We start from the raw sequence: 13,869 nt of genomic DNA, 5'->3' as shown, positions 1-13,869 counted from the left end.
AATGATATATATAATTTAGACGAAACTGGTATTACCACGGTCGTTGAGTCGCCAAAGGTTTGTGAATTAATTAACGGTTTTATTGTTATAGTTTTAACAAATCCGATATGCTTTTCAGATAATTGCACCGAAGGGCCAACGACAAGTTGGACAAGCTGTTTCTGCTGAGAGAGGCAGTTTGGTATCCCTTGTAGGAATAATCAACGCCAGCGGAAATCGGCTTCCACCAGCTTTCGTTTTCCCACGCGTACGCTATAATCCCCAATTTTTGAATGGATGTGTTACGGGATCCCTAGGGTTAGTCAGTAAAAGTGGTTGGATGATGTCAGAATTGTTTATAGACGTTCTTAAACACATTCAAAATAACACAAAATGTTGTAAGGAGAATCCGATTCTTTTGCTTCTTGACAACCATTCATCTCACTGCAGCATTGACAGCATTAATTATTCAAGGGAGAATGGAATACATCTTTTGTCGTTTCCCCCACATACCTCGCACCGTCTTCAACCACTTGATGTATCAGTTTACGGACCATTTAAAAAATTTGTTCAGACATCTTTCTATGATTTTATGACAAACAATCCAGGAAAGAGAATAACAATATACGAAGTTGCACAGCTAACTAATTTACCATTCCAAAGAGCATTTAAGTCAGAAAACATCATTAGTGGTTTCCAATCAACGGGAATATATCCGTTCAATTCACAAAATTTTAGTGAAGATGAGTTCTGTTTGGCAGCTGAAACTAATGAGGATGCTTTGACTTAACCTGTTCCACTTCAGCCTGATAATATTGTAAATACGAGTATAACCGACCCACTTGAGCCTAATAATAGTACCAATGTACCTGTTTCCCTAACACCAGAACAAATTCGTCCGATTTCACGTTTGAATGCTTCTAAAATTACTGCTAAAACTGGATGCTCTCGAATTTTAACTAGTTCTTGCGAGAAAAAGAAGCTGGAAGAAAAAGCGGCTGGAATAAACACTCAGTCAGCAAAAAGAAACATTCAGTTTTCAGGTAAAGAGAATATTCCCAAGAACAAAAGTAAAAAAAATAAAAGGAAAAAAGTTCAGCCGAAGACTAGAAAACATAAAAGTTTGGTGAGAATGCAAATAGATTCCTCAGACGAAAGTAATATGAGTGTTGAATACGCAGATACTGACCAGTCAGTTGGATCATTTGTTGATGGCGAAGAAACGTCTGAAGCGGTAAATTTTTCAAGTCATGAATTTACTGATGACTTCGAACTGAATGTCGGAGATTTCGTTCTTACCCTTCCTGCTCAAACCTGTAAAAAAAAAGTTTATTATGTTGCTGAAATCATTGAGACTTTAAGTGAATGTACATTCACTGCAAGCTTTCTTAGGAAACTTGATGTTCTACAACCTATATTTGTCAAGCCCGAGAACAAGGACATATCATTGGTTTTAAAAAGCGAAATTTTATTTAAACTTCCGAACCCTGTGAATCCTGCTTCAACATCACGTTGTCGCACTAAATATATATTTGAAACCGATCTAGGTGGTTTCAATATCAAATAACTTTGTATCATTTCAAGCCAAGGACGCGGCATTTTTAACTACAATACCATGAAATACGTTTTTTGTTTATGCCTGTATATGAAATATAAATAAAACCTAATACCAAACGACTTTTTATTTGATAACTATACTCCACAACATGAACGACGAAGGTGCCCCGGCAATTGCCGGAGCTACCCCGGCATGGGGCACATTCAGCAAATTTGCCGTTTTTCATATAACTTAATATAAATTAGTCTCCGCTAAAATTTCACGAAATGGCTTCACATTATATTATTTTTAAATAATGAGAGATTAGTTTAAGGTTATATAAGTTGCGGTTCGTTGGATATTTTCTGAGATATGGAGGTTCAAAAAAAAAGTGCCGAAGGTACCCCACTCTCCCCTAATTGTTTAAAATATATTTTTACAGCTTTCCTTGTAGGTTTTGTGACGATAGAAGGACGTATATGTATTTCATGTTCACATGTGATTCCCAAAGCATTACGTGAGGCTTCGTTGTGCTGGCTGAAAATTGCAATAACTGAACCAAATGCACCTTTTCTCCATATCTTGGCATTCACGTCGCCAAGGACAACTTACATATATCACGGCGTGGGCAAAACTTGTGCTTTCCAGATGCTTCTGAGACCAACGCGCTTTTCTTTGCTTCATATATCGCATCTATTGGATGGCTATATTTTCAGCATTTTCCTTGATGAACCATTCGGGCAGTGACATCATTCCCGTCAATGAACCGGAAATTTTAAATGCATGACCTCAAATCCTAGGTGTTAAAACGTTTTCCGTAGTCAGCACTAAAAGGAGCAGTATCCGAGGCTTTTATGGTTGTTTGGTTGCTTGATATACCCCGTTAGTGTTTAACTCAAAACCATTTGGTTAGGTCAATATGCCTCCTGATGTCCTTTATAGAGCATTTTGATATCGCCCTTAAAGCATAAAACTGGCTTATGTTCGGAACTTAATGCTCCCTAAGACTAAGCTCTTGCAGGGGATGTGGGTGACTGTTTCCTATCAACCGTCCTCACTACAGCTCTTACACTTAGCGTTGAAGGGGAATTACATACTTTTCGTGTGTAGGCTAAACAGCCTGTGCCCTGTGATTGTGGATGTGATCCTGAATATCTCTTTTCTAGATATAATCAGTATAAACTGTTATTTTCTAATCGTAATCAGACTAAATGTATTTGTCGGTTTTATACGAGTCCTTAGTAACAAATTGCGGGTTTATTGAGATTGGTAAGTATGTCACTATTGATGAATAAAGCTGATGGACCGTCAGCCTCAGAGATGTCTACCGATACACCGGTCTTTGAGAGGTGGCATTATATTACACTTTTGTATAGTAAGCCGATTAATGTACAAGGTATCCACCCATGATGATCATTCCAGGTAAATGGCTATCAGAAGCTTGTGTGGAGAGGATGGTATAACCTAGAAGGCTGAACTAGGTCACATCAATTCGTTTCGGAGCTACTCCTGCTAATACCTTAATGGCACTAGCCGGATCTATATCCGGAAAAGGACTACCAACACCGATAACGTTACCCAAAACCTTTGGGGAGTTTCTTTTATCGTTAAGACAAAAGCAAAAACAATGTATGCTATGTAATGTATATGTAAAGTTGTTTAAAATAACGCTCTTCATCTGTACTCTCAGCGAAGGCTTGGATAGGTGTGTAGTCTGGTGACCGATGATCCCTTTGGCTCCGAACTCCTGCCTACAGTTGACCTAAGCGTCGAATTGCAATGGAGGGTGACCAACATTGAATCTTCTCACAGAGGAAACTTCTCAGGTTTACGGGATAAAGACTCAAATTCAGAACTTCAACTTACTATATCCAACGTAATTTATACATCTGTCGTCTTGTTCGTCCTACTATTGTATGTTGTTAAATTTTTCCACCACTCCGCTGGAAGGACCCGGTGGAAAACGATTTAAACTCCCTTGGTGTGACCAATTGACGCCAGTTGGCAGAGAAAAGAAGCGGCTGGCGAACCTTTTTGGACGGCCATATCCATTTAAACGGCTAAGCGCCAATTAAGTGAGTTATACAACATGACAGGTGTAGACTGCTAATACCCGTTCAAAACTGTCAGGACCGTGTTCAAAGGGCACGTTTTGGCCTCGGCATTTAGATCCAAACAATGACCCTCAACCGCTCCAAGTCCAGGAGTACGATATTTTTCATAGCCTTTTGTCGCAGAACCCTTTCAGCATAAAATTTAAATAGTTTTTTTTGCAAACATCTTTTGACATTAGTCAGGTCTTTACTTTCAGGTTTTGATATGGAGGTTAAAATATGTCTTTTGAAACCCTTTTCCATATTTTTGGCAGTGTATTAGCAGTCGACCTCTGTCCTAGAGTATTACCAGCAAAATCGATAAGCTGCAAAGGTTTCAAAAATCAATAAAACAAACTTAATTTCATAGTTTTTATCATAAAATTGCATTAAAATCAAACTACATCTATATTCTATCATTATTTAAAAAGTATTAATTTAAGTACTATTTGAAAAGGGGCCTTTTTTATGCCCACATTCTCGTGTGCTTCCAAAATACAACCTGGAGCTCACTGGAGCTAAGGGCGTTCGATATGATAGCTGTCAAATCTTCCGCCACCTTCTATCATTACTTATCTTGTTTGGTTGATTTTCCGACAGGGTGGATAAATGATGTATATTGGAACTTCGCGAATCACATGGTCGAGAATGAATGTTCCCCAACACATATCAATAAAACAGTTAGGGTTCTTCACATACAAGAAAAGGGCCGACGTCTCAACGTATTCGAAAACATGGAAATCTACAAACAGAAAACATTCGACGGTAGAATAATAAACGAACAGATAAACACAATTTCTGACACAATATTCGAGCCTTTAAAACTTGTTTACAGGAAACAACTTAATCACACAGGTACAACAGACAAACACACAACAACAAATAAACACAAAACAATTAACACACCAAAACAAAAAACCGACAAAGAAGGTCAAACGATTAAAATCACAGATTTCTACCTACCCCAGTCAGCCACACAAATCGATTCGTAAACCATCCTCGGTTCTGAACGAACACACAGCACATACACATAAATAAATATACACAAGCATCAATTTGACAATACCTGCTCATATACCTACGAACTATAAATACAGGACAAATGACAACAACAGATCAGAACGAAAATCGACACTGATGATGGCACAACGCCGAAACCGGTTTGTCTCAAAACCAAATTTGACAAGGGATGACGGAAAATCGTTCCAATATACATCATTTATCCACCCTGTCGGAAAATCAACCAAACAAGATAAGTCAGTTATTGCTTGTCAGGCTTTTAACTTGAACGCGAACGGACTACTAACAATTTACAAGCGACGCCTACTGAAAATATATAAAGCAAAGGCGAGCATTTGGTTCAACAAACAATGCCTGGAATTGAATGTTACTCCGAAATTCGCAAAAATAACAATAAAGACAAATACCAAATCTAGCAGGAAAACAGTTAGAAAAGCGGAAAAGGATTTTTTAAAATATGAGTTGGAAAGCTTATACTCGAAGAAGGATGAGATAAATGCCGAGTTATTATCTATCCATTTAAGATTGGCAGAACAACTACCTACGACTGCATTAATGGAATGTTTCGACCGCATTAAGACAGAGGTCGATCAGGAACTACAACAAAAATACAGGTCGCTGAACAGAAAATTGGACAAGCTGGCAGGACGACGAGAGGGTAACCAAAACCAAAACACTCACCAGTTTCATGACAAGTTCGTTAACCTCACAACAGTGGCCATTACCAAGGAAGAGGCACAACTTCTCGAAAAGGGCCTGAAGCACAATATCATGGACCAGAATACAGTAAGAAAAACGGAGCAAGCGATTGTAGATGCGGAGATCGCAATATCATTGATACCACAGGAAGAACAGGAGCACACAAGACACATGTGCAGGGAAATCATAAAAAAGGAGGTGAAAGCACAGGAAGGACAAAAACCGAATACAGAGGAGAAAACAATAAAGAATCTACGGCATAAACTAAGGAAAAACAATATTGTCACAACGAAAGCGGACAAAGGAAATACCACTGTGCTAATCGAAAAAGAGCAATATATATCCAAAACCGAGGATCTCATAGAGGAAATGAAATGTCGTAGAATGAGAGAGGATCCCACAGATGAATACCAAAAACAAATCAAGGTTGCTATAAAAAATGCAACAAATATAGTAGATTCTAACATGGCACATAGATTGGTCCAAATGAACCCTTCGGCTCCTCCACTGGTTGCGCTACCAAAAATCCACAAGCCGGACACGCCAATGAGGCCCATCATTAATTTTAAATCGGCACCATGTTACAAACTGTCCAAATATTTAAAAACGATATTGATAGATACTCTGGAGCTAAGGAACGAATATGCAATAGCTAACACAACAGAACTAATAGAGAGACTCGAGACCGTAGAGCTAACAAGAAACAGCAAATTGGTATCTTTTGATATAAAAGATTTATACCCATCTATACCACTATCGGAGACTTTGGACATAGTTAGCTCAACAATAGTTCATAACACAAAAAACAAAGTGAAAAGTATGCAAATGACAAATACGCTAAGAACCACTTTACGTCAAAACTATTTTAAATTCAACAATAAAATATATAGACAAACAAACGGTCTTGGAATGGGAAGCCCCACATCAGCAATTCTTATGGAAGTGTTCATGCAAAATCTGGAAGAAAAGTACATACAGGAGCTGAAGTCCAAATTAGGTGTGTCATTTTATGCTAGATACGCGGATGACATAATATGCGTTTTAACTACTAATAACGAAGAGCTCGTACTGGAGTACCTCAACAAACAGCACGGCAATATAAAATTTACAATGGAAACCGAAAAATACGGAGGAATTAACTATCTAGACCTCACGATAAATATTGATAAAGAAGCCAAAAGATTTAACTATGACATATATAGAAAGTCAACGGCCACCGACACAATAATACACAATACCTCAAATCACCCTCAACATCATAAAAATGCAGCATTAAGGCACTTGGTACATAGACTTGAAAGAACACCTCTTACACAAGAGGCATATAAGAGAGAACTTGAGGTCATATATAATATCGCTGCAAACAACGGATATAAAAAAGCACTAGTAGATAAGCTCAGAAGGACAAAGGGAGAACCAAAAAGAAATAATGAAAAGGAAAATAATAGCTGGACGACTATGACATATACTGGAAAAGCAACATATAAATTGGCAAACTTCTTTAAAAAATACAACATTAACACAGCATTCAAAACATCGAACAATCTAGGGCGAAAACTAAGAACTAACATTAACTCAGAGGATCCGTTTAGCAGCCACGGCGTATACAAGCTTACCTGCGGATGCCAGCATAGTTACATAGGACAAACAGGACGGCAAATAAGAACGAGATTCAGAGAACATATTAGAGATTACAACAAAAAAATACGGAATCCAAACATTATACCCGAGTCTAACTTCGCGAATCACATGGTCGAGAATGAATGTTCCCCAACAAATATCAATAAAACAGTTAGGGTTCTTCACATACAAGAAAAGGGCCGACGTCTCAACGTACTCGAAAACATGGAAATCTACAAACAGAAAACATTCGACGGTAGAATAATAAACGAACAGATAAACACAATTTCTGACACAATATTCGAGCCTTTAAAACTTGTTTACAGGAAACAACTTAATCACACAGGTACAACAGACAAACACACAACAACAAATAAACACAAAACAATTAACACACCAAAACAAAAAACCGACAAAGAAGGTCAAACGACTAAAATCACAGATTTCTACCTACCCCAGTCAGCCACACAAATCGATTCGTAAACCATCCTCGGTTCTGAACGAACACACAGCACATACACATAAATAAATATACACAAGCATCAATTTGACAATACCTGCTCATATACCTACGAACTATAAATACAGGACAAATGACAACAACAGATCAGAACGAAAATCGACACTGATGATGGCACAACGCCGAAACCGGTTTGTCTCAAAACCAAATTTGACAAGGGATGACGGAAAATCGTTCCAATATACATCTTCTATCATTACATTATGCTGGCTACGCTTTAGCGTTTTGGCGGGATGTTCAATATCGGCTATCTTGAGGGGTGATGGAAAGAGATACAGAATGAGACCACGACAGTAAATTAAAAAACAGGTGATCGGTTCTACTTGTAATTTTGACGTCTATGCAGAAGTTATCACACTTGTCTTATCCACAATGGTATTGACAACAGATTTTTGAGATTTGTTATACAAAGTACTGACAATTATTTGACTGGGAGTTGATCACCCTTTGCCTTTGAAAACGAATTTTTCAAAACGAACTTATCTGAAAGATAGGTATCCTCCGAATAAATTCCTTCCATTGACGAGAAATGGTGAAAACGGGAAACCGTTAAGTTGTTTGTCAAATAGTGTTAGTGTTAACCGTCACACATCGCTCGAATTGCTCAAAATTATGTATCTCATAGAAATTTTCGCGCTTGCATGCTAACTTGAACAATACTTTTTAAATTTATTTTTTGTATTCTTACATTGTTAGCTAATTTAGTAATTCAATATCCTTTTTACTTGCCAGTGGATGATATGGAAACTAAATCGACAACAGATGGCGCAGGTGCGCCTGAAGATGAAGGCGACGATTTCGACAAATTGAAAGCCGCGCGCGAAAAGGAACGCCTACAGCGCCAACAACAAAAGCTGGCGCGCACCATTAGCGCAGCGCCCGGTATAGATGGTGGACCCACAGTTGTGCCCGTAGTAGCAGCAGCTATAATACCAGCAACAGTTGTACCAACGCCAACAGCACCAGCGCCCGTGTCTCAACCACTTTCCACTGTACCATCTAGTGCAGATCTTTTGACAAATAGCAGCAATGTAGAAGCATTGCCAAGCTCGATAGCGCAACCTGCACCGACCAGTGATGAATTGGGTAATGTTTAAATTTTGAACTGTGTAGAAAGGTGAAAAAGAATTTCAGTCATAATGTGCTTATTAATTAAATTTATGAAATCTATAACATATACATTCTTGTTTCGTATTTGAGTAGGTATCTTAAATTTTGCGTATCAGCACTATCGAAATTGTAGTAAGATATATGTAGACTGTTTTAAATCCCAAAAGTATGGTCGCATCAAAGATGTAACATTATGTAGTGTGCTTATTCGAAAAGTGTTAATTAATATTATTTACTTAGGATTAGATATCATATTAGTATTAAAAGTATGCAATTATTTCGTATAAAATAATTTTTTTTGTTGTTGTTTTTGTTGTTGTTTCTGGCCTAGAGCTCGAAAATTATTTTGCAAAATATTGTGATTGAAGTATTCATTAAAAATATGCTCAAAAGTTTCTTATTAAAGGATGCATTTTCTAACGAATTTTATAATTTCTCGGTTAAAGGCCGTTTTTATCATCTTCGGTTAACGCTAACTCATGCTTTGATTTGACAAAAGTACACAAAAACTCTGTAAAAATTGTGAGTTCGTTCACAACTAAAAAAAAGTTGTAAAAGTTCAACCGCAGTTCACTTGCATTGCGTTAAAATCAAGCTGATCAGCCATTCGTATAACGCCGCTTTTATAGCTCGCTTGCTTGCTAGTTTTTCCTAGTTCTTAGCACAAGGATTATGCGCATCCGTTCCTTCCCGTCGGTAATTATGAACGACATATTTCTATAGAAAGCCACTAATTGCTCATAGACTGAAAGAAGCCTTGCCCCGCTCATTTTTCTAGGAGAAGTCAAAACAATAGCCATTATAGCGTCACAAAGATCCTGAGCCATGCTTGTAAATGAAACAACAATTTGAGCAAAATTAATCCCGATAGAAGTCTGGTCCAATTTTAGCGACACATAATTTGTTAATTTCTTGTGTTTAGTTTGGGAATTGCTGCCTTAATAAACCTATTTTTTCAAAAATGGATGTCGCCGCTTGATCTTTAGTCGTATTTGTTAAATGAAACACAACGGCAACATCTGCCTATCACAACTCATGTGTTCAAAAATTTCACGACCTTTGCTGCTCAAGTCTCCCAATGATCCAGAGTACTCCCATGAGAATTGAACATAACACGGAGCTAGAAAACTAGTTGGATGATGGCTAATATAGCCGGTCGACAGATTTGACAGCTAATGATCTAGCTACAAGGAATGAGGCATGTGTGAGCGTGAAGATTTTGTTTGTGAATTTATTGTAGACTAGGTCATGGGCAAGCTTGGTCGAACTGGAAGCCGGTGAATATTGCCTACCTTAAATAGTCTTATGCGAATTGTAGTGAATAGTACCATCTTAAAATGCTTTACTTTTAGGATCACCCTTATAATTTGTCTTCTCGAACAAGCAAACGACTTAAAGTGCAATTTCGAGGAGTAGTTTTTTCTTAAACAAAATGGTTGCAGAATACAATGCGACAAACCTAACATATATGCTAAGCACTGTTATTTCACAGTATTTGTCATATTCAAGCGCAACTTTTTAGGCAACTTCAGAAGATAAAAGTTATTTCAAAAAGCATGTAATATACATATAAAGGTGTACTGAAAATTGTGGATATCAATTCACGTGGGCTAGGGTGGTCTATGGTCTTCAAACGGAAGTAAACAAAGTTCTACTATTTTCGAAATTTTTAAAAAGTTCAATAAACATCTACCTTTGGAAGGGATTTCATTCATTTTTGACAAATGAAAACGTTGTCTGGTTTCGTTTTTTGAAAAAGTATTCGAAAACTGTCAACCTATTTTTCCTTACTTGATATGCCATGGTGTAATCTATCACCGGTTGCAGAAAATTAATCCATGACTTGCTGGACAACCTGTAATACTATATGTAATACAGATATTATAAATAGTATTCTTAGATAGCATTAATTGCATTTGCTCAAAAAATATACATAATATATTTGACATACATATGTACATGCAGGTGCATTTATCGCTTTTAAATATTTATATAAATACGTACTTATTCGGAAAGGATGTTTCATATTCAGGACAATTTTTATATTCTTTTCGTACCTGTCAATCTGATTCCTTACATAACGTAAAAACAAAATTTCATACTCATTTTCATACTTAATATCTAATTGTTATTTAAATAACTAGATTTCCCATATAATTTTTTCTCGCCGATAATCGGTAATTATGAAGAAATTTAAGAGATGCCGATTTTTCTTTTTCGTAGACTTAGAATCATCTTTAGGGTGTCAGCTCGGCATTAGTATCTATTATCTATTTTTTTTAATTTTTTTTTATTATGATTGTTTAGCGACCTTTTTAATGGTACCTTTTTATTTGCTGGCTCGAGGTCATATAAATAAAAAGACGGTGTTTATATTTTATGCCAATATATTTCGATTACACATCGGTAATTGTCTTCAAGGGCGAAGTTTATTTCATATCCGTACTGTAATTCTCCGCGTTATACAGTACGGATGTGAAATAAATTTCGCCCTTGAAGACGATTACCGATGTGTAATCGAAATATATTGGCATAAAATATAAACACCGTGTTTTTGTTTACATATATGACCTCGAGCCAGCAAATAAAAAGTTTTTTTTTTTTTTGTTTTGCTATAAGGAATCCGATTTTCTTACAGGAAAAACGAATTAAAAATTCAGCTGATTATGAAGCTCTCCAATATTAAATTAAGTACTTATGTATGTCCATAATGCTAATGACGCTAATTATTGTAACTAAGCTAACATTTTGAAGTGATCCAATCAAAAGACAAATAATATTTTTGGGAAAATGGTATACATTTTGACAGTTGCATAGATAAGATAATCAGAGATGATATAAATGTAAGATATATACACAAATAGACACATAATAAGTAATGACGATATTAAGAAACGAACCGCAAAAGGAAAATGTGTAGTAAAAGCTTTGAGCATAAAACAAATAATCAAGATAGTTATAAGAAATAATTATATTTATAATAATACTTAAGAAAACGTAAAGCTTTAGATTTGTTTCTCAGCTTCAAAACGTACTAAAAAAAATATTTTCCAATATTTCAGTTATCGTCCAAAAACAAAATAAGTATTCGTGACACCATAAACTAATAATGAATAGAGATTCGCTCTATAAACTAACTTTTAAATTAAAAATTTAGTTATATATGTATATAAGAATAGGTATAATGCTATAATAATTTTTCAACATGATTTAGTTTAGCTTATACACGCAATTAAGCTTAAGCTATTTTTAATACAATATTTACTATATAAAACGCAAAAACTTTATATAAAATTGAGCTAAAATCAAATAAAGTCCTAAAAATCGTCAAACATTTTTGACTTTTAATCTGGTAAAAAAATTACAGTCTGATGCAATAAAGTGTGCACTGTACTTTTTTGCTTACCTTAATACTGATTGCTACATATTGGAACGAATATTCACATTATTAAGTGATACTAGCATCCCTAATCCGATACTAAGCAGCAACTTGTATGTACGTAAACAAATCATTCATCATTTACACATGTACATGCAAGGCAGCAGAGATATACTCATCATCAGCCGAAGTAGTACTCACATATACACACGCATATGGCTATGCGACAGACTATAAACTACAAATACACATGTACATATATGGCTGGTAGCCAAGCATAAAGTTCGCGAAGTTACTAGACCTTAGGAGAAATGGGTGGACGAGACAACAGAGAGTATAAAAGAAGCGAAAGCTGAGTAGTTAGTATTCAGTTTGATTTAAACACGCAATTAGTTGTGAAGTATAAGTGTTATTGTGAAGTACTCTCAAAGTAGTCTAATAAAGACCATTTTGCATTACTGAATATTGGAGTTATTTATTCGACAGTTTAGCGATTCGAACGTTTGCAGAAGGTGTAAAATAAGCGGAGTTTCCCTAAATTCGTTACAATTTGTGTCAGAAGAGGAACAGTTGAATAAATTCCAGAGTTCAACAAGGACATGTTAAAGTGGAGTGAATTGAAGATCCAGCAACTGAAGAAGTTAGAGAGCCGTGGATTGAATACAACCGGCAATAAACTCGAACTTCACGCACGACTACGAGAGGCAATGGAATTAGAAAGAATTAACGTGGAAGAGTATGTCTTTCATCTTGATGGCGATGAAACAATAAAATTGGAGGAGAAAAATTAAACACCGCAGACAATGGTGAACACAGACTTGAACATGATATTAGCTGCAATATCTGCACAAACGTCGACAGTAACATCCAAGATGGAAACTCAACTGGAAGAACAGAATACATATATGGCATCCGAGATGGAACCACAGGAGACACGTATTTCAGTAATGTCGTCGCAAATGTAATATCAACTGGAGGAACAGAAGACATATATGGCATCCAAATTGGAAGCTAATGAGACTTTGCAGGAGTTTGCGTCAGATGTCGAAAGGCTTGCACATTTGGCGAATGCCGACGAACCCGCGGAATACACCGAAATGGTAAAAATTCAGAGCTTTATTAATGGCATACGGGACGTCGAAACGAAGCGAGCTACATACGCAAACCCAAAGCCAACATTTGCAGGAACGGTATCACATGCGCTGACTCAGGAAACAGCATCGCTTCTGTGTAAGCCAGTTTTCAAAGCATGCCGTGTGGAAGTAGAAAGGCCAGACTGGGTGAATCCAATATTGGAGGCGCTAAAAGGATCGCAAAAGCGGAGTGAAAGAGTTATAAAATGTGGGAAGCCAGGTCACATTACACGTCATTGCGATCTTGATCCTAGTGGTTTCAACAGTATGGATGGTCTTAAGAACAAAGCTGGAGGAGAAGAGCAAGAGCGAGTCAGATGTAGAGATCGAGAGCTAGCTCCAGCTATTGAATGTCCTGTGATATCTTTATCGCAAATCGGAAGGAAATCGAGCGGCCTTACCGTCAGAGGAAATGTGGATGGCAAAGAACGTGTACTGACTGTAGATACGTGCGCATCTCATTCTTTAATCCGATCTGATTTGGTCAACAGGATAGTAAAGCCATTATCTGGGGCAAGGTTGCGTACGGTCACTGGCGAGTATAACAAAGTCCAGGGAGAAGTGATATGTGAAGTCTTAATTGGAAAGGTCACGGTTCTACACAAATTCGTTGTGGCGGAGATCGTTAATGAAGTCATATTGGGAGTGGACTTCTTAGTTGACCATGACATCATGATCTATATGCAGAGAAGGATTATGTGCTATAACAACCAGGATATACCACTTAACTTCAGATTGGAGAAAGGGTTCAGCAGTAAGCGAGTGCTGGTGGAGGAAAT

The 13,869-nt window shown here is 36.8% G+C and overlaps 1 protein-coding gene across 6 annotated transcripts in view; it reads left to right on the top strand.

The window, feature by feature from the left end:
* Positions 1 to 11,912, top strand: part of Best1 (Bestrophin 1) — a 73,785-nt gene extending 61,873 nt beyond the window's left edge. For all 6 annotated transcript variants that reach the window (XM_067762928.1, XM_067762929.1, XM_067762927.1 and 3 more), the window contains one exon: positions 8,201 to 11,912. In XM_067762928.1, the coding sequence (XP_067619029.1) occupies positions 8,201 to 8,565 (365 nt within the window). In that variant the 3' untranslated portion in view covers positions 8,566 to 11,912. The remainder of the gene's footprint in view (positions 1 to 8,200) is intronic.
* The last annotated feature ends 1,957 nt before the right edge of the window (positions 11,913 to 13,869 follow it).

Source organism: Eurosta solidaginis, chromosome 1, assembly GCF_040869045.1.
Source record: "Eurosta solidaginis isolate ZX-2024a chromosome 1, ASM4086904v1, whole genome shotgun sequence".
Lineage (NCBI taxonomy): Eukaryota > Metazoa > Arthropoda > Insecta > Diptera > Tephritidae > Eurosta > Eurosta solidaginis.
This window is presented reverse-complemented; position numbering and strand designations above follow the sequence as displayed.